Source organism: Protomyctophum bolini (genome assembly GCF_963924005.1).
Source record: "Protomyctophum bolini genome assembly, chromosome: 10".
NCBI classification, from domain to species: Eukaryota; Metazoa; Chordata; class Actinopteri; order Myctophiformes; family Myctophidae; genus Protomyctophum; species Protomyctophum bolini.
The window spans coordinates 43,519,197-43,543,885 of NC_137871.1; the positions used below are offsets into that span (position 1 = coordinate 43,519,197).

General features: G+C 45.0%; 1 protein-coding gene across 1 annotated transcript in view; it reads right to left on the reverse strand.

The window, feature by feature from the left end:
• Positions 1-22,456, reverse strand: part of LOC308322318 (protein phosphatase 1A-like) — a gene marked incomplete at both ends in the record, with an annotated part of 76,142 nt that extends 53,686 nt beyond the window's left edge. The window contains 5 exons of the mRNA XM_080773520.1: positions 17,270-17,321; positions 18,497-18,542; positions 19,108-19,210; positions 20,363-20,480; positions 21,611-22,456. Of these exons, the coding sequence (XP_080629646.1) occupies positions 17,270-17,321; positions 18,497-18,542; positions 19,108-19,210; positions 20,363-20,480; positions 21,611-22,456 (1,165 nt within the window). The remainder of the gene's footprint in view (positions 1-17,269; positions 17,322-18,496; positions 18,543-19,107; positions 19,211-20,362; positions 20,481-21,610) is intronic.
• Positions 22,457-24,689: the final 2,233 nt, after the last annotated feature.

A 24,689-nucleotide genomic window follows, 5' to 3' on the forward strand; every position in this document is an offset into this window, starting at 1 on the left:
ATACAGTGAGTGGGAAAAGAGGGGGGGTGGGGGGTGGGGGGGTTGAAAGGCTGAAAGGTGAACGCTCACCTCGCTTTTGACTCACTTTTTTTTTTTAATATATATTTTTTTATTCCACGATTTTGTAACCCATTTTTCACCCCTGTGTCAATCATCTACTGTGATCCTGGGCTCTACACACCCTCCGCCAACCTAGTCCCCATATATGGGGGACAAGGGGAGACCAACCTAGTCCCCATATATGGGGGACAAGGGGAGACCAACCTAGTCCCCATATATGGGGGACAAGGGGAGACCAACCTAGTCCCCATATATGGGGGACAAGGGGAGAGCAACGGACTTAACTCATGCTTCCTTCATGCCTGAGTGTCCAAGTTGCTCCTTTACACCTGACAGGGGGGAGTTTCCCTGGTTGGACGTCGTAGCGCGTGAAAGGAACACGTTATTCCAACCAGTTCCTTTCCCCTCCATCAGGCGCCCCGGCTGGCCAGGGGGAGGCAGTTTAGAGACCAGTTCCTTTCCCCCTCCATCAGGCGCCCCGGCTGGCCAGGGGGAGGCAGTTTAGAGACCAGTTCCTTTCCCCTCCATCAGGCGCCCCGGCTGGCCAGGGGGAGGCAGTTTAGAGACCAGGATTTTGACTCACTTTTTTAAGAACAAGCCAGCCATCTTCACACTCAATCTCAACGTTAACGCATGGTCACATTAAGCCAATATAACAACATCAGTCAACATTATTATCAACTAAAAATATATAGTGAGACATATTTCCTGCTCGAGCACGACTTAGAAAAGCCCTCATCTCCATTGAGTTAGATTAATGTAATAATGGCCTGTTTTTAAAGAAAAGACACAGTTCATTAATAATGCAGCTTGTTTGCTGTCGGATAGAAAAATAGTATTATCATATTTAAACGTTTTATGTTTAAAAAATAATGCCCTATATATACTTAACCCATTCTGAACGGGAACCCATTTTGATGTTGGCATCATGTTATGCTTTAGCTATTGAAAAACCGCAGATCTACAAGCTCATAGCGCGCCACCGAGTGGCGCGCTACGAGCTTGTAGGTCTGCTATTTTTGAAAAATCGAAGAACGACTTGACATTTTTATAATCTGATCTCAGGTCAGAATGGGTTAATCAGACCAGTGTGTGTCCAGTGGAAACCTCGTATGAATCTGATCTCAGGTCAGAATGTGTTAATCATACTACAGTGTCTACAAGATGTGACACGTTGCCTAGATTGTAGATTATTATTTTTTGCTGTGTTGTTTCTTTACAACGCGTTGCTAAAGCAAACAGTAGAACACTACGATCAAAACAAAAACATATGTACAATTGAAAGTCAGACTGTCCAATAAATCATTGTCTATGTACCGAGGTCGTTCCACACAGATACTGTAGATTGGGGCAGAGATAGACACAGTCATTTGTATACAGTCTTTAACACATTTTGTACATAATACGTCCTGAAACGTCATAAGGATTGGAACCGAGAGGTGCCTTAGACGTCTGTGGACGTCCTAGCGACGTCCAAACGACGCGGGGCGAGATAATAATATTCAGAATAATTACTTTTTTTTTTTTTGGCATTTCGCTTTTCGCTTGCCGTATGCTAACGCTCTGTGAAACTATTAGCTTGTCATTGACTCCCATGTTAGCGCGGCGGAAAGAATGACTCGTATCTCCTGATCCAGGGCGCTCTCCGTGGTGATGAATGGATCGATATGCTGGCGCTGCGTTTCTGCTCCTCATCCGTCTCTCCCGCAAAATATGAACTCTTTTTGGAGCGTATATAAATATATTAAGATGATCGGAGATTGTGATGGCACTTTGTCAGTCAACTTTTTTAAGAAAGTATTTCCGGTTCATGGCTTTCAAAATAGAAGCGATCACTACTCTGGCGATTACTCTGGCGCAAGCAGCGCCTTTATTTTGATGCAGTTCCGGTACTAAATGTGTTAAGGTGGTTGTGTTCCATGTGATATTCTATTCCTATCACAGCAGCTCATGAATCTTGCTATAGTGCTGTGTTTGCACATTGTTGTACTTCGGAGATACGGACGTTTTTTTGTTGTTGTTGTCATTAGTCATGTTTTCAAACTCTCCTGATAGGTGATTGTAATCTGTGGGAAGTACAGTGTGTGTCTCTGCCAAGTTTCCACTTCATTTCGCATGCAGTGGGCGCCAGTGTTGTTTCCGTCGACTAAAACTAAGGCGTGAAATGTTCGTCGACTACCTTTTCCCACTCACGGAAACTAAATGGAAACTAAATGAAAACTATGCTGTGATGACTGAAACTATAACTAAGACTAAATATACTGACAATTTCGTCAACAAATAAAAAAATGTTAGGAAGGGACTATAGTGGACAAGAGATCCAATACAAGTCATTTTACAATGAGTTGCATGCTGGAAATAGCAGATCTACAAGCCCGGCACAATGCGTTGTGAGCTTGTAGATCGGCTACCCCCCTGCCCCCCCATAGCGCGTGCATGTGCAGGCGACATTTTCGTGTTTTCTATCATCTTTTTTACAAGATCATCAAAGGCCAATGTCAGGGCCTCAAACCCAGTGCTGCGCGCTTACCAATTTCCCCCAAGGGCAATATAAGGGCCCCAACGGGGGGGCCCAATGGCTATAGTTTGGCCCTGACTGTGCTCACCGAGTTTGGACCTACGGTATAGTCAAGAACTATAGTCTTTGTTTTGGTCGGGTCACAACATCGCTGAGGTGTTCTGCCACAGTGTGTTCTTTGGTTAAGGGCCAGAGGCAGCATTCTATAGTTCACTCTGCTTTTTTTGGGTTGCTTCTTTCAACAAATCACTCTCGTTTATCTCAGACTCGTTTCTTAACCCATTCTGACCCGAGATCAGATTCACACATAGTAGTCATAGTTTACCATTTCACATGCCTACATTTTCAGTTTTGCCTTGTTTATTCTTCGTTACATTTGTTATTGTCTTTTTTACTTTTTTGTGCTATGTTTTTCCTGTTTGTTTTTAACTTGTTGATTGCTTGTTCCATGTTCTGTTCAGCACCTTGTGACTTTGTCTTGAAAGGTGCTTTTACAAATAAAATTTACTTACTTACTTACTTACACGAGGTTTCCACTGGACACACACTGGTCTGATGAACCCTATTCTGACCCGAGATCAGATTCTAAAAATCTCAGTCGATTTTTCTAAAATAGCAGACCTGCAAGCTCGTAGCGCGCCACTCGGTGGCGCGCTACGAGCTTGTAGATCTGCTATTTTTCAATAGCTAAAGCATAACGTGATGCCAAACAAAAATGGGTTCCCGTTCAGAATGGGTTAACATCACCAACGATGCCCTGGAGAAGGTTTTCTCCTCCCGGTGAGTTTTGCTGTAGTAGTTGTTTAACCCATTCAGACCTGGAACCCATTATGGTGTTCAGCATCATGTTATGCTTTAGCTATTGAAAAATAGCAGATCTACAAGCTCGTATCGCGCCACCGAGTGGCGCGATACGAGCTTGTAGGTCTGCTATTTTTGAAAAATTCGAAGAACAACTGACATTTTTAGAATCTGATCTCAGGTCAGAATGGGTTAATCAGACCAGTGTGTGTCCCGTGGAAACCTCGTATGAATCTGATCTCAGGTCAGAATGGGTTAAAGCGTCGATGCTGACTGAGTATATGTTGTCTCACAACACGGTCAGTGGAGGAATACCAGAATAATTGAGCACAAATAGGAAGTGAAACGACTTGTTTATAAGGGCTCTGGCACAGAGTCCGCTGGTTGCTTGTAAATGAATCACAATGCCTGATGTTATAGTGTATATAGACTATAGAGAGAAGCTTCTGTATATTAGGGCTGTCAGTTCACCTCTATAATCCAATTCGAATTTCATTGCTTAATTATTTGTAATTTTCGAATATATTCGAATATTTACATTGTATTTTAGCTCATATTTAGCCTATAATAATACACAGAATAACAAGGTTTTGACGATGCACGTTCTGTCCACTAGAGGGCCCCCCCTTCCAAACGACAAAGCAGCTACTTTCAGAACATGTAATAATGGTTTTCGGCACAAAATAGCGTTTAAACTGTTGTTTTATTGAGCACAGTGCACTCAGCACGGTAAGATTGTTGTCTGTCTATAGTGCAAATGCATTTTACAGTGAACGTTGTTTACTTCTGATACAGTATAGTCTGAGTAGTGAGTAGGCTAGTCAGGAATCATGAACTTTTTCTTTTTTCTTTTTAAACGGAATGCTGTCACGATGAACAGGCCATCATTAGTAAATAGCAATGAAGATATATAGAGATGCCTATATTTTGCGCTAAAGTAATTGTTGAATAACACATAAATGTAGGTTTTAACGCTAGAATGGCATTGTAGTGGACTATAGTGAGAGGCGAGATTGTCTTTCCTTCATTGCGGGACTGCAGGACTAGTCTGGAGATATAGTCGTGGATGATCAGCTTCAGACAGTCAATGTTTTGGTTCGTACCTGGAGTTTTGCATTATCTCCGCTGTGCACAGCAGCACAGGGGAACTGTCTTTAATATATCCATGGTCGTTTTCAGTTGCTTTCCATGTGCAACACAAAAGTAGCCTACCATGTGTTTGTTTTGGTAATAGCCTACTGCAGGCGCAGCCATGCTGATTCACGTAATCGCGTAGGACAAAATGAAACCAGCCGGACCAACGTTAATGGTTTAATGCACGTAGGACCCGCATTTTCAAACTGTCCACAATATGCGACAGACTCGACGGTACTAATAAAACATGCGAGTGATTCTTCTTAGTTGCAGCGCGCTGTGCGACTGTGCATGCGTGCAGAGGAGGGAGGAGGTGACGAGGCGCGCGTGTGACCGTGTGTGCGTGCGTGCAGATGGGAGATTTCACAGCGGTAGATTCGTTACTCAATACATTTAGTGAGCGGATAAAATAACATAAAACAAAATAAAAATATTAAATAGAATTAATAAATGATAAAAGCTCCATTCGAATGGCAATTTTAGCTTTCGAATATATATATATTTTTTAATATTCGAATTTCTTTCATATTATGAAATTCGTTCTGACAGCCCTACTGTATATCAGGTTTGGTCTTAACCCATTCTGACCTGAGATCAGATTCATACGAGGTTTCCACTGGACACACACTGGTCTGATTAACCCATTCTGACCTGAGATCAGATTCATACGAGGTTTCCACTGGACACACACTGGTCTGATTAACCCATTCTGACCTGAGATCAGATTCTAAAAATGTCGATTTTTGTCGAATGTTCGATTTTTCAAAAATAGCAGACCTACAAGCTCGTAGCGCGCCACTCGGTGCCGCGCTATGAGCTTGTAGATCTGCTATTTTTCAATAGCTAAAGCATAACATGATGCTAACATCAAAATGGGTTCCCGTTCAGAATGGGTTAATGGGGTATTTCACTTCACTTCTGGGTTTTCATTTTATAACATCTCTATTCAGACTTTTTAATGTTTTTGCATTTTTCACCCCAGACAGACAGCCAGACAGCCAGACAGACAGACAGACAGACAGACAGACAGACAGCCAGCCTCGCTGCACCTCTCTGTCTCCCAAACGTCAGCGGTTTGATTTGATTTGAAATGCTTGTTGAAATCCAAAAGAAAATAATATTGTCTGCACATATTGAGATATTGAGATCTTTGTGAGCTTTCGTGCTGTGTGTGTGTGCGTGTGCTTTGTGTGTGTCTGTGTGTGTGTGTGTGTGCGCGCATGCAAAGTCCCATACATGTGTGTACGTCTGCATACTGTATATCTGTGTATAAACGTGTGTGTGTGTGTGCCTGCAAAAGTGTGTGCGCATGAGTGCATGTGTGTGAATACACGAGAGAGGCACAGTGAGCCAGATGTGCGCGGCGGCGTGGTTTACGCGTTCATATCCATGTCATCAATAATGGAGGCGTTTCGTTAAGCGTCTCTCAGAGCCATCAATATTTCAATAGGAAGCTCAACTCCAAATATTCATCAGCGGCGCTCCCCCAAACCGTCAATATTTACAGCCACGTTACAACTCACTCAATTATTCACCGCGCAGTGACATCTTTAGTACATGATACCGACGTTCATGCCTGATGACGCACTAGACTGTACTCCGATCTAACGCACTAGACTAGACTGTACTCCGATCTAACGCACTAGACTAGACTGTACTCCGATCTAACGCACTAGACTGTACTCCGATCTAACGCACTAGACTGTACTCCGATCTAACGCACTAGACTGTACTCCAATCTAAGACACTAGACTGTACTCCGATCTAACGCACTAGACTAGACTGTACTCCGATCTAACGCACTAGACTAGACTGTACTCCGATCTAACGCACTAGACTAGACTGTACTCCGATCTAACGCACTAGACTGTACTCCGATCTAACGCACTAGACTGTACTCCGATCTAACGCACTAGACTGTACTCCGATCTAACGCACTAGACTAGACTGTACTCCGATCTAACTCATGGCGTTGTGGGCTCGGCTATATTCCCGCCGCGCGCCGGTACATGTGTAATTATACGGTTCAGCAGGTTGTACGTTTTCACCGGCCGCCGGCCCACGCTATAGCGCCCGCCGAGGGGATCCGCACGTAATTCCGACGGAGCGTTAGTCCGCCATGCGGGAACCGCTCGAACATGTGCTGCTCCCGTGCTTGTATGGTTATGGTTATTGTTGTAATACACTAAGTACTGAACCCTCGTCTGGTTTGACAGACAGGTGTGTGTGTGTGTGTGCCGGCAGGGTGGTGTGTGACAATCCGGTTGAAGTATACCTCCACACGCTCCACACACGCTCCACATCAGTGTTGTAAACTGGACCCTCGTCTGGTTTGACAGACAGGTGTGTGTGTGTGCCGGCATGGTGGCGTGTGACAGTCCGGTTGAATTATTCCTTTGGTACGGTGGCAGTCGACGGGCCCGGGAGAACAATAACGCGACATGAGACAGTATCACGCTAAAAGGTTCACAAGATTTATTATTATACACAACAGGACATATACTGTATAGCTGGATCATAATGACGTATAACTAACAACACTTGAGACATAACAAACTCTTACTGCAGCAAGCTGACCTTGCTGTCTGAGATATGATGTCACCAGTAGCTAGTATGCTACAGTTCATTCAGTACACAATACATTATCAAGTACACTGTGCTCTCATGTACAAGTACACACATACACAGCCATGGGCAATAAGATCATAACATAACAGTTATGGTTAGGGTTGAGGCCTGGGGATTTTGCCCTGGGATTTTTCTTTATGTTTTTTGGGGGGGTTTTTTGCCTCATGCCAGCAGTTCTTCTCAGCCTTTGTGTAGGTTTCAGGATTAAAATGGACGCTAACGGGTCCATTTTGTACGCTCTCATACTGTACTTAAATTAGCATTGATTTGACAATATAAATTGGGGGTCCCAGAGATAGAAATGTCATTAAATTGGGGATCATACTGATGGTTCCTTTAAATTAAACGGGTTGAAAATCACTGCTATAGAGTCATAACAATCTTCTCATATGGCGCTATAGAGGGTATATATGCGTGTGACATCATCATCAAACCCGGAAGTTATGCAGAAAACGCCCACTGAGTGGCCTCGACAACCCCGTACGTCCAAACATAAAACAACGTTAAAGGAGAATTCCATGCTAGAAGGCTTTCTTACCTTTCTTTGTAGTCGTTACGTCCCCACCAAAGAGGTCCAGGTGTTTTTTTGTGCAAAAACTCCTTATTGGCTATTTCCCTCAATGAATTGCATTGCATTGAATGGGAATTTAATGGGGCTATGGGGTGTTATGCTAGTTCGCTTATTTCCATCGAAATAAGTAGTAAAGTGTGCCGCTTGGGATATTATTTACATTCTGAAGAGAGGATATATACAAAAAAAAATATTATTTTGAGCGATGGAAATAAGCGAATTAGCACAACACCCCATAGCCCCATTCCATTCAATGCAATTCATTTAGGGCTTATGGTAGGGGAAATAGCCAATAAGGAGCTTTTGCACAAAATAACACCTGGACCTGTTCTACAAAGAAAGGTAAGAAAGCCTTTTAGTATGGAATTCTCCTTTAAACAACGTTAAACTCACTTTGCCTGTTGCTTTGTCAACTCTGATGTGCCACTCACTTTAATTATGCACATATTATACCCTCTATTTCTTTCTCCAGAGCCTTCAGAGTGCATATTATTAGACTGCTCTCCGGGCTGCAGATTAAGCACATTTAAATATTGCTCTCACAATTTTTCCCATTTATTCAAACAGCCTGATGCACCTCTGACGTTATTATATCTGCTGTGTTAACCCATTTTGGGCGCGGGAACCCGTTTTGGTGTTTAGCATCATGTCGTGCTTTAGCTATTGAAAAAATAGCAGATCTACAAGCTCATAGCGCGCCACCGAGTGGCGCACTACGAGCTTGTAGGTCTGCTGTAGGTCTGACATAGAAGACATTTTTTTAGAATCTGATCTCGGGTCAGAATGAAAAACTGTCAGGATGTAGAAGACATTTTTTAGAATCTGATCTCAGGTCAGAATGGGTTAAGTGCACGGACGCCCCATAATACCTCTCCTCTCTCCCAAACACACTGGACAGGATGAAAAGCCCGGCCAGCAGATCACATTAGTTTAACCCATTCTGACCTGAGATCAGATTCTAAAAAAATGTCTTCTACACATCCTGACAGTTTTCCATTCTGACCTGAGATCAGATTAAAAAAAATGTCTTCTATGTCAGTCGCTCTTCCATTTTTCCAAAAACATCAGACCTACAAGCTCGTAGCGCGCCACTCGGTAGCGCGCTATGAGCTTGTAGATCTGCTATTTTTCAATAGCTAAAGCATGACATGATGCTAACACCAAAAGGGGTTCTCGCCCAAAATGTGTTAAATGAGTGCAGAGTGTCTGAGAGCCGCGCTGCGCCGGCTTAACAACCCGGTTCAATTCTGGACGGGAAAAAAAGTTCTGGGTTCTGAATTACAGAGAGAGATCAGACACTGTGATTGGCCTTTTGTTAATCTGCCTCTCTCTCTCTCTCTCTCTCTCTCTCTCTCTGCCTCTCTCTCTGTGTCTCTCTGTCTCTTTTCTTCTGATGCTATTCTTTTAGACAAAGTGTGTTTGACTGTGTAGTCTTTTGCGGTTTTACATTTCTGTCTTATACAGTATCCAATCTCTCTCTCTCTCTCTCTCTCTCTCTCTCTCTCTCTCTCTCTCTCTCTCTCTCTCTCTCTCTCTCTCTCTCTCTACTGTATCATGATAAAGTGGGTTTAAATATAGTACAGTAAATACATCTCTGTTTTTATTCCATTAACATCTCCGTAGAAACCCTTTCACACATGCGTCTGCAGTGCCATTTGAACCCACTTTGACCTGGGAACGGTGCCACAAATGTCTTCTAAATCCTGACAGTTTTCTGAAAAAAACCCTCATGTTTCTATGTCAGTCGTGCTCAAACATTTTCATGTCAAGGACCCCCAAAAATATATGTAATTGACCACCGACCCCCTTCTGAAAATATGTTGTTCCAGGGACCCATGAACAGAAGCCAAGATTTGAGTTAAAATATTTGGCTCTGAAATAATACATAATTATTCAAAGATTCCCCCATCTTGGCATTGTGTACTGTACTGTACTGTACTGTACGGTATGTCATTCTGAAAAAAAACAAAAAGACAAGAAAAATACATTTGCTGTGTCGTGCTATACTTCAACTCTAAGAAAAGCTTGCGGGTTGACCTCGATACACAGAATAATGGAGTCTATTGGCACGTCTCTCTTCATGCATTCTACCCTCTTTTCCCTTCGGTTTGCACAAACACGCTTTGTTGACGCAGAACAACACAGAGAGAGCGCCTGTCACACTGTGAGAGCCAACCCCGGCGTGACCGCGGGGGCTATATAGGCAAGACAAAACACCTCCCACATCTTATTAACCTGTTCTGACCTGAGATCAGATTCATACGAGGTTTCCACCGGACACACACTGGTCTGATTATAACCCATTCTGACCTGAGATCAGATTCTAAAAACATGTCAGTCGTTCTTCGATTTCTCAAAAATAGCAGACCTACAAGCTCGTAGCGCGCCACTCGGTGGCGCGCTACGAGCTTGTAGATCTGCTATTTTTCAATAGCTAAAGCATAACATAATGCTGACACCAAAATGGTGTTCCCGTTCAGAATGGATTAAAAACCTGCTCCGATTCTAATTGAATAATTCACTGATTAATGAATTGGCTCATTATGGACAGGCTCCCCCCCCCCGTGCACCTGACTCCAGGCAGGAACGGAGCACGTCGTTATATATCGCTATAATGTCGTGCGGAAGCTCGCATCTCCGCGGTCGTATACGTTGTATCGTATACTTCTGTCGGGTGGGCAAACCTCGTGTGTCAAAATATAAGTAGCAGAAGAAAAAGCAGATCTACAAGCTCAAAATGTGTCGCTTATATACGCGCCCCCCGTTGCGAGCTTGTAGATCTGCTACTTTGTTATGCTTTACTGTGACGCTGTACGTTATTTTACCAAAATAAAAATAAGACAAATATAAGCGCCACGTGATGGAGATGAGATGTTTCTGCCCGAGATCAACGACGTGTTTTACTTTTTGTGTTTTACTCAAAGGGAAATGGCCGATATACAAAGCTCACATTATACATCCATCTTCAACCGCTTATCCGTAGTCGGGTCGCCGGGGTAACAGCCCCACTAGAGAGAGGCTCCAGACTTCCCTCTCCAGAGCAACATTATAGTGACTTCCTCCTGGGGGATCCGAGACGTTCCAAGGCCAGTGAGTCGATGCGTTTCTTTCAACTGCGCCTTGGTCTGCCCCGGGGGTCTCCTCCCAGTGGGACGTGGTCCTTGGTCTGCCCCCCGGGGGTCTCCTCCCAGTGGGACGTGATCCTTGGTCTGCCCCCGGGGTCTCCTCCCAGTGGGACGTGGTCCTTGGTCTGCCCCGGGGTCTCCTCCCAGTGGGACGTGGTCCTTGGTCTGCCCCGGGGTCTCCTCCCAGTGGGACGTGATCCTTGGTCTGCCCCGGGGTCTCCTCCCAGTGGGACGTGATCCTTGGTCTGCCCCGGGGTCTCCTCCCAGTGGGACGTGCCTCGAGGACCTCCCTAGGGAGACGCCCGAGAGGCATCCTAACCAGATGCTTTGAAGACCTCCCTAGGGAGACGCCCGAGAGGCATCCTAACCAGATGCCTTGAGGACCTCCCCTAGGGAGACGCCCGAGAGGCATCCTAACCAGATGCCCGGATCAGCTTTCCAGGCGAAGAAGCAGCGCCTCCACTTCGAGTCTCTATTCTTCTCCCCCTATCTCTAAGGGAGATGCCAGCCACCCCGTCGAAGATAACTAATGTTGGTCGCTTGTAATCACAACCTTATTCTTTCGGTCATGACCCACACTTCATGACCATAGGTGAGAGTAGGAACACTTCATGACCATAGGTGAGAGTAGGAACACTTCATGACCATAGGTGAGAGTAGGAACACTTCATGACCATAGGTGAGAGTAGGACCACTTCATGCCCATAGGTGAGAGTAAGAATGGAGATTCTGGCTCACACACTAACAGTGTGGAAAAGCTTATAGCCTACAGTACAGTACAGTACAGTACAGTACAGTACAGCACAGCACAGCACAGTACAGTACAGTACAGTACAGTACAGTACAGTACAGTACAGTACAGTACAGTACAGTACGTGCCTGCGTGTGTTAGGCTGTTATGTGGTCTAGCATCTCTTAATTGCATGTATTGCCTTGTTGTGTTTACCTGGCTTACTGTAAATCGCTCTGGATTAAGAGCGTCCGCTAATTCCTGCGTTGTAAATCATAAACGCACGTTATTACTCCCCCCCCCCCCCCCCCTTTCCTGAAAAGTAGTGGTCTTGGACTTACGAGGTTTCCTCCCCACGGAGTCTCCTTCATTAGGGTTAATATATGTGATTAAACATTGAGCAGCAAGCAGTGTGCCTGTGATTTTAATGAGAGCACCAGGCCTTTAATAATAACAGCATTATGCCAACCCTCTCTGAGCTGCCTTAATTAACATACTGTCTGTCTGTCTGTCGGTCTGTCAGTCTGCCTGTCTGCCTGTCTGCCTGTCTGCCTGTCTGCCTGTCTGCCTGTCTGCCTGTCTGTCTGTCTGACGCTGACGGGGTGGTTCTTGAATTCTTGAATTTGTTTTGACTGAGGGACGGTCAGAAATACTGTAAATTTACGGTAAGGCGTAGTTTTACTGTAGTCTTACATTTAGGAATACGGTTTAGATTTAACCGTTTATGCATAGACATTATACCACCAATCAGGCACATTATGAAAATACATTATGATATTGACAATACAGACATAAAGTTGTGTGGAAAACCAATTTATTTAAAACTAATAAAGTACAGTATGTACAGTACACAATAAAATATAATAAACTAGAACTGCACTCTGCCGAGTGCATACTTGCTTGTTGCACACTAGTAGGCCATAAATGGCCTACTAGTGCGCAAGCAGAGCGCGCAAGTACTTTCGACCGCTGGAAAGTATCACATCTCAGTATCTCTGTGAAGGAACGTTTGAAATGTATAATCATTACGTGTAACTATTTGCTACCTAACTACTTTTTTACAGAAAAATGAATCATTGATATGTGATGAAAAAAAAAGGTATATAAACTGAATTAAAATATATTCAGTATGGTAGGTCGGCTGTGAGGTCCTTGGCAATGTCACTTGCGTATTCAGTTAGGATGGTAGGTCGGCTGTGAGGTCCTTGGCAATGTGACCTGCGTATTCAGTTAGTATGGTAGGTCGGCTGTGAGGTCCTTGGCAATGTCACTTGCGTATTCAGTTAGGATGGTAGGTCGGCTGTGAGGTCCTTGGCAATGTGACCTGCATATTCAGTTAGTATGGTAGGTCGGCTGTGAGGTCCTTGGCAATGTCACTTGCGTATTCAGTTAGGATGGTAGGTCGGCTCTGAGGTCCTTGGCAATGTGACCTGCGTATTCAGTTAGTATGGTAGGTCGGCTGTGAGGTCCTTGGCAATGTCACTTGCGTATTCAGTTAGGATGGTAGGTCGGCTGTGAGGTCCTTGGCAATGTGACCTGCGTATTCAGTTAGTATGGTAGGTCGGCTGTGAGGTCCTTGGCAATGTCACTTGCGTATTCAGTTAGGATGGTAGGTCGGCTCTGAGGTCCTTGGCAATGTGACCTGCGTATTCAGTTAGTATGGTAGGTCGGCTGTGAGGTCCTTGGCAATGTCACTTGCGTATTCAGTTAGGATGGTAGGTCGGCTCTGAGGTCCTTGGCAATGTGACCTGCGTATTCAGTTAGTATGGTAGGTCGGCTGTGAGGTCCTTGGCAATGTCACTTGCGTATTCAGTTAGGATGGTAGGTCGGCTGTGAGGTCCTTGGCAATGTGACCTGCGTATTCAGTTAGTATGGTAGGTCGGCTGTGAGGTCCTTGGCAATGTCACTTGCGTATTCAGTTAGGATGGTAGGTCGGCTCTGAGGTCCTTGGCAATGTGACCTGCGTATTCAGTTAGTATGGTAGGTCGGCTGTGAGGTCCTTGGCAATGTCACTTGCGTATTCAGTTAGGATGGTAGGTCGGCTGTGAGGTCCTTGGCAATGTGACCTGCGTATTCAGTTAGTATGGTAGGTCGGCTGTGAGGTCCTTGGCAATGTCACTTGCGTATTCAGTTAGGATGGTAGGTCGGCTCTGAGGTCCTTGGCAATGTGACCTGCGTATTCAGTTAGTATGGTAGGTCGGCTGTGAGGTCCTTGGCAATGTCACTTGCGTATTCAGTTAGGATGGTAGGTCGGCTGTGAGGTCCTTGGCAATGTGACCTGCGTATTCAGTTAGTATGGTAGGTCGGCTGTGAGGTCCTTGGCAATGTCACTTGCGTATTCAGTTAGGATGGTAGGTCGGCTGTGAGGTCCTTGGCAATGTGACCTGCGTATTCAGTTAGTATGGTAGGTCGGCTGTGAAGTCCTTGGCAATGTCACTTGCGTATTCAGTTAGGATGGTAGGTCGGCTGTGAGGTCCTTGCCAATGTGACCTGCGTATTCAGTTAGTATGGTAGGTCGGCTGTGAGGTCCTTGGCAATGTCACTTGCGTATTCAGTTAGGATGGTAGGTCGGCTCTGAGGTCCTTGGCAATGTGACCTGCGTATTCAGTTAGTATGGTAGGTCGGCTGTGAGGTCCTTGGCAATGTCACTTGCGTATTCAGTTAGGATGGTAGGTCGGCTGTGAGGTCCTTGGCAATGTGACCTGCGTATTCAGTTAGTATGGTAGGTCGGCTGTGAGGTCCTTGGCAATGTCACTTGCGTATTCAGTTAGGATGGTAGGTCGGCTCTGAGGTCCTTGCCAATGTGACCTGCGTATTCAGTTACTATGGTAGGTCGGCTGTGAGGTCCTTGGCAATGTCACTTGCGTATTCAGTTCTGTAGAAAAATTATCTTCTCTGAAATGGATTTCTGTTAGTTAGTTATATACTACAACGACTTTAAGCTTAATGGTTAACGTTTTGAAATTTGCGTGATTTTATACAATCCAGAAACATAATGTTGTATGACTTACGTCATCAGAAATGGTCATCTGTGTAATCTGGTCCCACCAGATACCGTGGGCTTTCAACGGTAAGTCTGTGCCTGGTTTGCTGGGACCAGTTACCACATTACGTCATCGTTGAAAGCTTGGACCAGAGTACATGGTGTGTATATGTATGACTAGCTCTCAGTGATGACATAAGAGAAATGGTCATCTGTGTAGTCTGGTCCCAGCAGACCAGGCACAGATTTACAAATTACAAATCACATTACAACTACATACAGAGTATGTAGTTGTAATTTGATTAGCAGTATACTGTGGTTACTTGGTTCCAAAAAGTGAAGCCAAGTTTTTTTCAACCGTAGGTTTGTGCCTGGTTTGCTGGGACCAGTTACAACATTACGTCATCGTTGTGAACTGGGACCAGAGTACATGGTGTGTATATGACGTAATGTTGTAACTTGTAACTTGTAACTAGTCCCAGCAAACCAGGCACAGACTGTATGTAGTTGTTCTAGTTACAACTACATACAGAGTATGTAGTTGTAATTTGATTAGCAGTATACTGTGGTTACTTGGTTCCAAAAAGTGAAGACAAGTTTTCTTCAACGGTAAATCTGTGCCTGGTTTGCTGGGACTAGTTACAACATTACGTCATCCTTGAGAGAGTACATGGTGTGTATATGACGTAATGTTGTAACTTGTAACTTGTAACTTGTAACATTACGTCATATACACACCATGTACTCTCTCAAGGATGACGTAATGTTGTAACTAGTCCCAGCAAACCAGGCACAGATTTACCGTTGAAGAAAACTTGTCTTCACTTCGAAGAGACCAAGCGAAACGATTACTTGCGCGCTCTGCTTGCGCAAGTAAATACTGGAGATACCTCGTTCACTTTGCATTGGACTCAGTTTCCCAGAAGCCCTTGCAAGGCAGTTATACGCGACAAAGCCGCAATTTATTTTAAGTTATTATTATAAAAATGGCGAATTAAACACATAAAACAATTGCGGGTTTAGCTTATGACGCAGGGAAAGACAATGGAATAGAATGTGGGTTATGTAGTCAATGTGTTAACCCATTCTGAACGGGAACCCATTTTGGTGTTAGCATCATGTTATGCTTTAGCTATTGAAAAATAGCAGATCTACAAGCTCGTAGCGCGCCACCGAGTGGCGCGCTACGAGCTTGTAGGTTTGCTGTGGCGCGCTACGAGCTTGTAGGTTTGCTATTTTTGAAAAATCGAAGAACGACTGACTCAGGTCAGAATGGGTTGTAATCAGACCAGTGTGTGTCCAGTGGAAACCTCGTATGAATCTGATCTCAGGTCAGAATGGGTTAAAGGCTCGTAGAATGTAAGACATCGATGTATCATTGCCATTGAATCGTGGCCTTCTGAGTCGGATCGTCAGCCTTTCCGTTTTCCCGAGGAGATTCCTTTGCCTTTGGAGACACAGAGAGGTAGCGAGAATGCAGAGGGACCATTATAGACAGGTGGAAATAGGTGAAGTGGTCCTTTAACTAAACACAACTAATTTGTTAACAAAATACAAACGAGTTAAAGATATATTGCAGTTAAAGTTCTCAGATATTATTCTAATATAGAATTAGAATAACAAGCTAACAAGCACGAGCTTGTAGGTCTGCTATTTTATGAAAAATCGAAGAACGACTGACATTTTTTTTAGAATCTGATCTCAGGTCAGAATGGGTTAATCAGACCAGTGTGTGTCCAGTGGTGGAAACCTCGTATGAATCTGATCTCAGGTCAGAATGGGTTAAGGGTTAAGGTAAAGTCAGCAATGTGGAGTTCTCTAAACAAACTGCTGTCTATTGTGTTGATGCTGAGTCTATCCTTGACATTTTGTCCACACTTAGATCAAAGATATGTGTTCTCGCACGCACGCACACACACACACACACACACACACACACACACACACACACACACACACACGGTCACTTCTTGTGGAACACATACACTGTACACTACAGTATAGGCCGTCGCAGTCCCACCCCCTACCACCAGGGCCCAGGAAATTATTCCCCGTTCATTTTCCTCGTAGACTTTTCAAAAAGTATTTATTTAAAGGGGGTGTCAGTGATTTCAGTCAAAAACCCTTAGGTTTCGTTTTTGCCTTGGGACACAAGCTTTCATCCAATCAGGATAGAGAACAAAAACGAAACCTAAGGTTTTTTGACCCCCAGGGGTTAACTGGGGACAGGGAGGAACTCCTTATATGGTCAGCACACTCTATAGTGGAGAGGATTATCACAACCAAACAAAAAAATAAGTGATATTTTAATTAAGTGAAATCACTGACTCTACCTTTAAAGACCTTTTAAGCCTCGTAACAAGCCAACTTGAGTTGTGACAAATCATGACAACAAACACATTTTTGGGGGCCGAACAAAGAATTAGAAAGAAGAGAAACACTTTGTTTGTAATTGTAATTATTTGTTTGGTCCAAAATATTGTGTTTATTTGTCACGACTCGAGTTGGCTTTGTCCGCGGCGTAACCGTCTCTAAATAAATACTTTATGGAATGTCTATGGGAAACATTTGAGTCAAATTATGACCCATCGCTTGAGAACCAGTATATCAGTACTGTATATCGGATGCTTTTTTAAATCTCATTTTGTGTGTGTGTGTGTGTGTGTGTGCGTGGTGAGTACATTTCCCAAACGCTGCATTACTTACTTGCTCGTCAGACCTCCACCGGGCGGCAGATTGGGGATGTTCTCAGTGGCGAGGGTCTCCATCACCTCCACAACACGTGGGACGCCATCAACTAATGTGTTAACAAAATACAAACGAGTTAAAGATATATTGCAGTTAAAGTTCTCAGATATTATTCTAATGCTATAGATGATAGCCAGCCGGTTAAGATATACCAACAGCTTAAAGGGACACTTCACCCTTTTTGCAAAAAAATATATATGTTAATGACGTTTAGAAGCTTTAGAACACTTTCCTGGGGGTCTTTGTGTGTGTAATATGTTGGTTTTAGATATTTTAGATTGTAGCATTGATTGATTGATTGAAATCTTTATTAACAGTTTGCAGAATTACAGTACATTTCAAGCACAAACTCAATACAAAGACTGTTAACTGTGAGTGCACGACCCAATTAAGCCTTACACTTGTTTACAACAGGGTCCACATTGTTCAATTCATCAAAACATTTAGAGACAAACAAATAGACACTTCTATGTAGTTAAAGAACAGAACAGGAATTCATCATATAGGAAGCGAAAAGGGAAAAAAAATATATATACAGTGAGGGGAACAGGGGGATAAAAGAAAACGAAAGACAGAGTGTAGGGCGCCTGCACACAACACCATGCATTGATGCCATGTGTGCATATGTGCAGGCACAGTGAGCACAGTGAGCAGTGAGCCTGTTGTCTCTGATGTCATGGACACTGGGCTCACTTCCTTCCTGGACTACATGTTGTCTCAGTAAGACAGCTCTCCCCCCTATCCACAAAGAGTAGCAGTGCACCAAAGAATTATGGGAATTATAGTCCAGGAAGGTAGTGAGACCAGTGTCCATGACATCAGAGACAACAGGCTCACTGCTACAATCTAAAATATCTAAAACCACATATTACACACATAAAGACCCCCAGGAAAGTGTTCTAAAGCTTCTAAACGTCATTAACATATATATTTTTTTGCAAAAAGGGTGAAGTGTCCCTTTAACTCTGCTAAATTGTGATTGTCGGGTCCATTTTGGTTCCATTTGTACACTCTCAGAGTTACATTAAAGGGACACTTCACCCTTTTTGCAAAAAAATATATGTTAATGACGTTTACCTCACACACACACACACACACACACACACACACACACACACACACACACACACACACACGTGTTTACCCATGTGGTATATGGAGTGGTAAGATTTGATAGAGAGAAGGGTCAAGAACTCACCTCTTCCCCGTTCAGCTTGTTGTACACAGCCTCGATCACGCTGCTCCTGTGAACACACACACACACACACACACACACACACGGTCACTTCTTGTGGAACACATACACTGTACACTACAGTATAGGCCGTCGCAGGGGTTAACTGGGGACAGGGAGGAACTCCTTATATGGTCAGCACACTCTATAGTAGAGAGGATTATCACAACCAAATCACTGACTCTACCTTTAAAGACCTTTTAAGCCTCGTAACTAGCCAACTTGAGTTGTGACAAATCATGACAACAAACACATTTTTGGGCAGCAAGGGCAGAATCCATTTTGCCCGGCCTTATAACCGGCCGGCCCGGGCCGGTCCTTAAAAGGGCCGGCCGGTCTTAAAAGGGCCGGCCGGTCGTTATAAGGCCGGCCGGTCTTTTTTTATTAAAGTTAATTTTATTTATTTATTATTTTTTTTTGGGGGGGGGGGGGGGCCCAGGGACCCCCAGGAACCCCCAAATGGTAACTCTGTCATTTCCAATAGATGGATCAATGTTTTGTTTTTTATCTCATTTTGTGTGTGTGTGTGTGCGTGGTGAGTACATGTGTTTTTTCCCAAACGCTGCATTACTTACTTGCTCGTCAGACCTCCACCGGGCGGCAGATTGTGGATGTTCTCAGTGGCGAGGGTATCCATCACCTCCCTAACATGTGGGACTTGTTCTCTCTTTAGCAGCTCTGCACACACACACACACACACGCACACGCACACACAAACACGCGCACATGCACACACACACACACACACACACACGCACGCACGCACGCACGCACGCACGCACGCACGCACGCACGCACGCACGCGCGCACACACACACACACACACACACACACACACACACACACACACACACACACACACGATCACGTCAATTAAGTCTATCGAAGATCAACAAAGTCAAGTTCAGGTCAGAGATGTACTGTCCGTATTTTCCATTTCCGATACATTCCCGTATCATACAGTAACTGGTGTTGATACAGAGTATCGAGCCGAGACCAGTGTGCAAATTTAAACGCTGCTTCTCAAAGTGGGGACCCTCCAGGTACCCTCAGGGTTCCTTGAGGGGGTTCCAAATGGACCCTTTACAGTTCTGTAATTCTGAGGGCACACACACACACACTCAACATGGAACCTATACGGAACCCATACTTTCAGAGTTATGGGGATGCTTGAAAAAAATACAAAATAAAAATAACATTTGAACCTATAGGAATAATTACAAATTCCATCAATAACTGGTGACCAGTGGGTCCTCGAAGGAGTTCCAGGGGGTCCCCAGCCATATAGTTTGGAACCAAATGGACCCTTATGGGTCAATATAACTCTGTAATTGGACCCTATAACAGGTCCATTTGGTTCCATTTGTACACTCTCAGAGTTAAATTAACATCGATTTTTTTTTACGATATAAATTGGTGTCTCAGGGATAGAAATGCCACTAAACGGAGGTCCGTATTCTAATGCACGTCAAACTAGGGCCGGACCCTGGTCGTTTTGGGCAGGGTGTCCTTTAGGGATGCACCGAAAGGGACATTCTTGGCCGAAACCGAATATAGGAAACAGTTGGCCGAAACCGAATATCCGAATATGATTCATATTATACATCTTTTTTCCTACCATTGCTGTCATGGCCGTACCTTAAAGCTACCTGATTTATGGCAAAATAAATGGTTATGGCAAATAATAATCACTATTATGGGTCCATATAAAACATTTATTCTGCTCTTTTGAATGCATTAATTGCATTTACACTATTCGGTGATATATTTTCTGCCTATATTCGGGCCGAAACCGAATAGGCAGAAAATGCCTATAGAGTCCTTCCTTACCTCCAACCCGAGTCTCCAGGAACGCGTCCAGCTCCTTCTCTCTCCTCTGGGCCTCCTGGGAGACCGAGGGAGCCCCGGGGAAACACACCAGCACCATGCTCATGTTGGCCCTGCTCCCCTGGAAGGACCACAGAGAACAACAACAACAACATAAACAACACACCAGCACCACGCTCATGTTGTCCTTGCTCCCCTGGAAGGACCGGAGAGAACAACAACAACAACATAAACAACACACCAGCACCATGCTCATGTTGGCCCTGCTCCCCTGGAAGGACCGGAGAGAACAACAACAACAACATAAACAACACACCAGCACCATGCTCATGTTGGCCCTGCTCCCCTGGAAGGACCACAGAGAACAACAACAACATAAACAACACACCAGCACCATGCTCATGTTGTCCCTGCTCCCCTGGAAGGACCAGACCGGAGAAAACAACCGCATAATAATAAGCATCAACTTTCGTTTATGGTGAAAATGTCGTGAATTGGCTTTTGTTGAGCTACAAATTCACGTACCACGTGGAACTATTTATATACTCGATTAACCCATTTTGACCTGAGATCAGATTCAAAAAAATGTCTTCTACATCCTGACAGTTTTCTGAAAAAGCTATGTTTCTATGTCAGTCGTTCTTCGATTTTTCTAAAATAGCAGACCTACAAGCTCGTAGACCTATGAGCTTGTAGATCTGCTATTTTTCAATAGCTAAAGCATAACATAATGCTAACACGAAAAGGGGGTTCCCACACAAAATGTGTTAAAAACAAATCGTTCCCCAAATATTATAGCATGTCTACAATTAAGCTCGCAATGCTTTGCGTCGCGTCACGTTGTGAGCTTGTAAAAGGTTTGAGCGCCACTGACATCGAAACATTTTCATAATACTGTTTTTTCCACAATTTTATAACCCATTTTTCACCCCTGTGTCAATCATCTAATGTGATCCTGGGCTCTACACACCCTCCGCCAACCTTGTCCCCATATATGGGGGACAAGGGGAGAGCAACGGACTTGAACTCATGCTTCCTTCATGCATGAGTGTCCAAGTTGCTCCTTTACAACCTGACCAAGGGGGGGAGTTTCCCTGGTTGGACGTATAAGCGCGTGGATGGAACACGTTATTCCGACCAGTTCCTTTCCCCTCCATCAGGCGCCCCATCAGGCTGGCCAGGGGAAGGCAGAAACATGGGTTTTTCAGAAGACTTACTGTATAAAACAAATAACACGTGGACATACAGTACCTTGTGCAGGCACGTGTCCAACACGGCGTCGCAGACCGTCTGCAGGTCGCTCCACAGCTGCAGCCTGGAGTGCACGAACGCGCCCAGCGCCTCGTTGGACATCACCTCCCAGACGCCGAAGCTCGCCAGCACCACGAACTCGTCTCCTCCTCCTCCGGCCGCCGCGCTCCGCTCCACGGCGGTCACCTCGGGCTCGGGGCTCACCAGCTGCTCCGTGGGACCCTTCCCCGCCACGGCCTTGTACTCGTAGTCGCCCAGCCCCCGGGACACGGGCAGGCGGCCGTTCACCTGCTCGTTCATCACGTGCCCGCCGGCGTTCCGGATGCGCTCCGTCTCGCTGGCGTCGTAGGGCTTGTGGTCCACGGTGGAGAAGGCCACCCTCCCGTGGCGGTACAGGATGGCCCGCGAGTCGCCGCAGTTGATGAAGTAGAGGTGGGTGGGGCTGAGGAGGACGCACCCCACCGTGCAGCCGCTACGCTCCGGCTCCGCCTCCTGCTGCGTCTCCGTGAGGCGGTCGCGCATGTGCGCGTCGATCTCCAGGAAGCCCGAGAGGATGCCGTCCTTCACGGACGGGGGGGGGGGGGCGGGGGGCAGGATGTGCTCCAGCAGGTGTTCGGCGCAGTACTCGGCCACACGGTAGCCGGCGTGGCCGTCGAACACGGCGAAGTAGGACCAGTCTTGGCGTCCTTCTCCTCCGGGGAGCCCGCCCACGGCGGCCGTGTGTGCGTCCTCCATCGCCACCTGCCAGCCCTGCATGGAGCTGAGGCCGAAGCGCAGCCCGTTGCCGGAGCCCTGGGAGCCACGCTTCTCTGTCTTCGGCTTGGAGAGGAACTGAGACTGACCCATGATGTACTGTAAGGGAGAACAGAGGAGGGGGAGAGAGAGAGAGAGAGAGAGAGAGAGAGGGGGGCAAAGTGGTTCCATCAACATCGGTAGGGTAGGTACCCTCACAAAAAAACATGCAGTAATCCTGGTCTCTAAACTGCCTCCCCCTGGCCAGCCGGGGCGCCTGACGGAGGGGAAAGGAACTGGTTGGAATAACGTGTTCCTTCCACGCGCTATACGTCCAACCAGGGAAACTTCCCCCTGTCAGGTGTAAAGGAGCAACTTGGACACTCAGGCATGAAGGAAGCATGAGTTCAAGTCCGTTGCTCTCCCCTTGTCCCCCATATATGGGGACTAGGTTGGTCTCCCCTTGTCCCCCATATATGGGGACTAGGTTGGTGGAGGGTGTGTAGAGCCCAGGATCACATTAGATGATTGACACAGGGGTGAAAAATGGGTTACAAAATCATGGGATAAAAATGTAATTACGGTATAACGGTATCCAAAGGAAAGTACGCACATTCTAAAAATAATAAAAACGTTCAGGTGCTGAACAACAAGGTACTGTAGTACAGGAGAAGGAGAGAATAATGTCCGCTCAACACTGTGTTGAGTTGAGTATAGCTCCCACTGGAATCTGTATTTAATAAAGGATGAGAACGTTTCGACCCCTTGTGGGTCTTCGTCACCTTAAGAAGACCCGCAGAGGGATCGAAACGTTGTCGTCCTTTTATTAAATACAGTTTTCCAGTGGGAGCTATACTCAACAGTATGTGTGGACATTCTCTCCGTCAACAACAGGTTGGAACACAGACGATGTGAACGATGACACGATGCCTCTCGTGGAAATGAATGTCGATGCAGAATCTGTAGTGGGACATACTCTAACAATAATAATAATAATAATATACACAAAGAATTCAGACAAAAGTGTGAGTAAGGAGGAGCCAAAAACGTTGCATGACCTGTCGATGTAACGGAAACCCAGTCTGGTCTCATTGAACAACAGGCTTCACAGGATTCACAGTTTTTTTTATACCTGCCCATATACATTGACACGAAACAAGACAGGAACGCCCCAAAACGTCACATCCGGGACATTTACCCTGGCAGAATTTTCTATGGCTGCCAATGCAACTTTTTCCAATCCTTAATAACATACGGACAAACATCTATGCCGATAATATCTAACTTGCGGAGGTAGCGTGCCTTGTCTACGGGCAACAGATCTTTCAACGTATGTCATTGCAAATAAGTTTGATAATCGCTACTCTGCGCAATATTGTTTTGGAAATGCCGCAAATTGCATTGCAGTGAACGAGAGCAAATCACAGTTTACCCGGGGGGTGGTGACTCCGCCCTGAATACGCGTTTTCGTGTCAATGTATAGAGCGTCGCAGTCCCGCCCCCTACCAGGGACCAGGAAATGATTCCCCGTTCATTTTCCTCATAGACATTTCAAAAAGTATCGAGTTGTGACAAATCATGACAACAAACTACACTATTTTTCGGGCCAAAGAAATAATTAGAAAGAAGAAGAAAACTGAAGGTTTTACAACGCTTTCTTTTGTTGTTTTTATTTTCTTTGTGATTATTTGTTCGGCCCAAAATGTTGTGTTTTGTTGTTGTCATGATTTGTCACGACTCGAGTGGGGATTTTTCCGTGGCGTAATCGTCTTTAAATAAGCGGGACTGCGACGCTCTATAGCTACTGTCACATGAGGCTCTGTTGATTTGATTAATCAATCGTTGTCTGATCTAATCATTAGATCAGATAAGGAGCTGAAGAAACAGTCACGACTGTCTGAGAACAGTGATAATAACTGTCTAAGAACAGTACTAGTCATCGCTGAGCAAACAAACACAGGAAGTAAATAATACTCATGTGAGTTCTCACTAGACACGCCGTTTCAATCTGAATCTGATCTCAGGTCAGAATGGGTTATAATCAGACCAGTGTGTGTCCAGTGGAAACCTCGTATGAATCTGATCTCAGGTCAGAATGGTTTAAACTAAAACTACAGTGTGGAATAATACACAGACCACATTTGCTTCTCCGCCATCACCGCAGTGGCAGAGAGCCGCATTGTAGAGCTTGTAGATCTATTTTCTATTTCCAAATAGTCAAAGTATAGTGCAGAGGTAGTTAATGTTAATGTTTTGCAATAATAATCCAAATCTAAAAGTAAGTACGTTTTGAAATAATTGTAGTGGAAAGTAAAAGTACCAATGTTTACCTGTAGATGATCTGTCG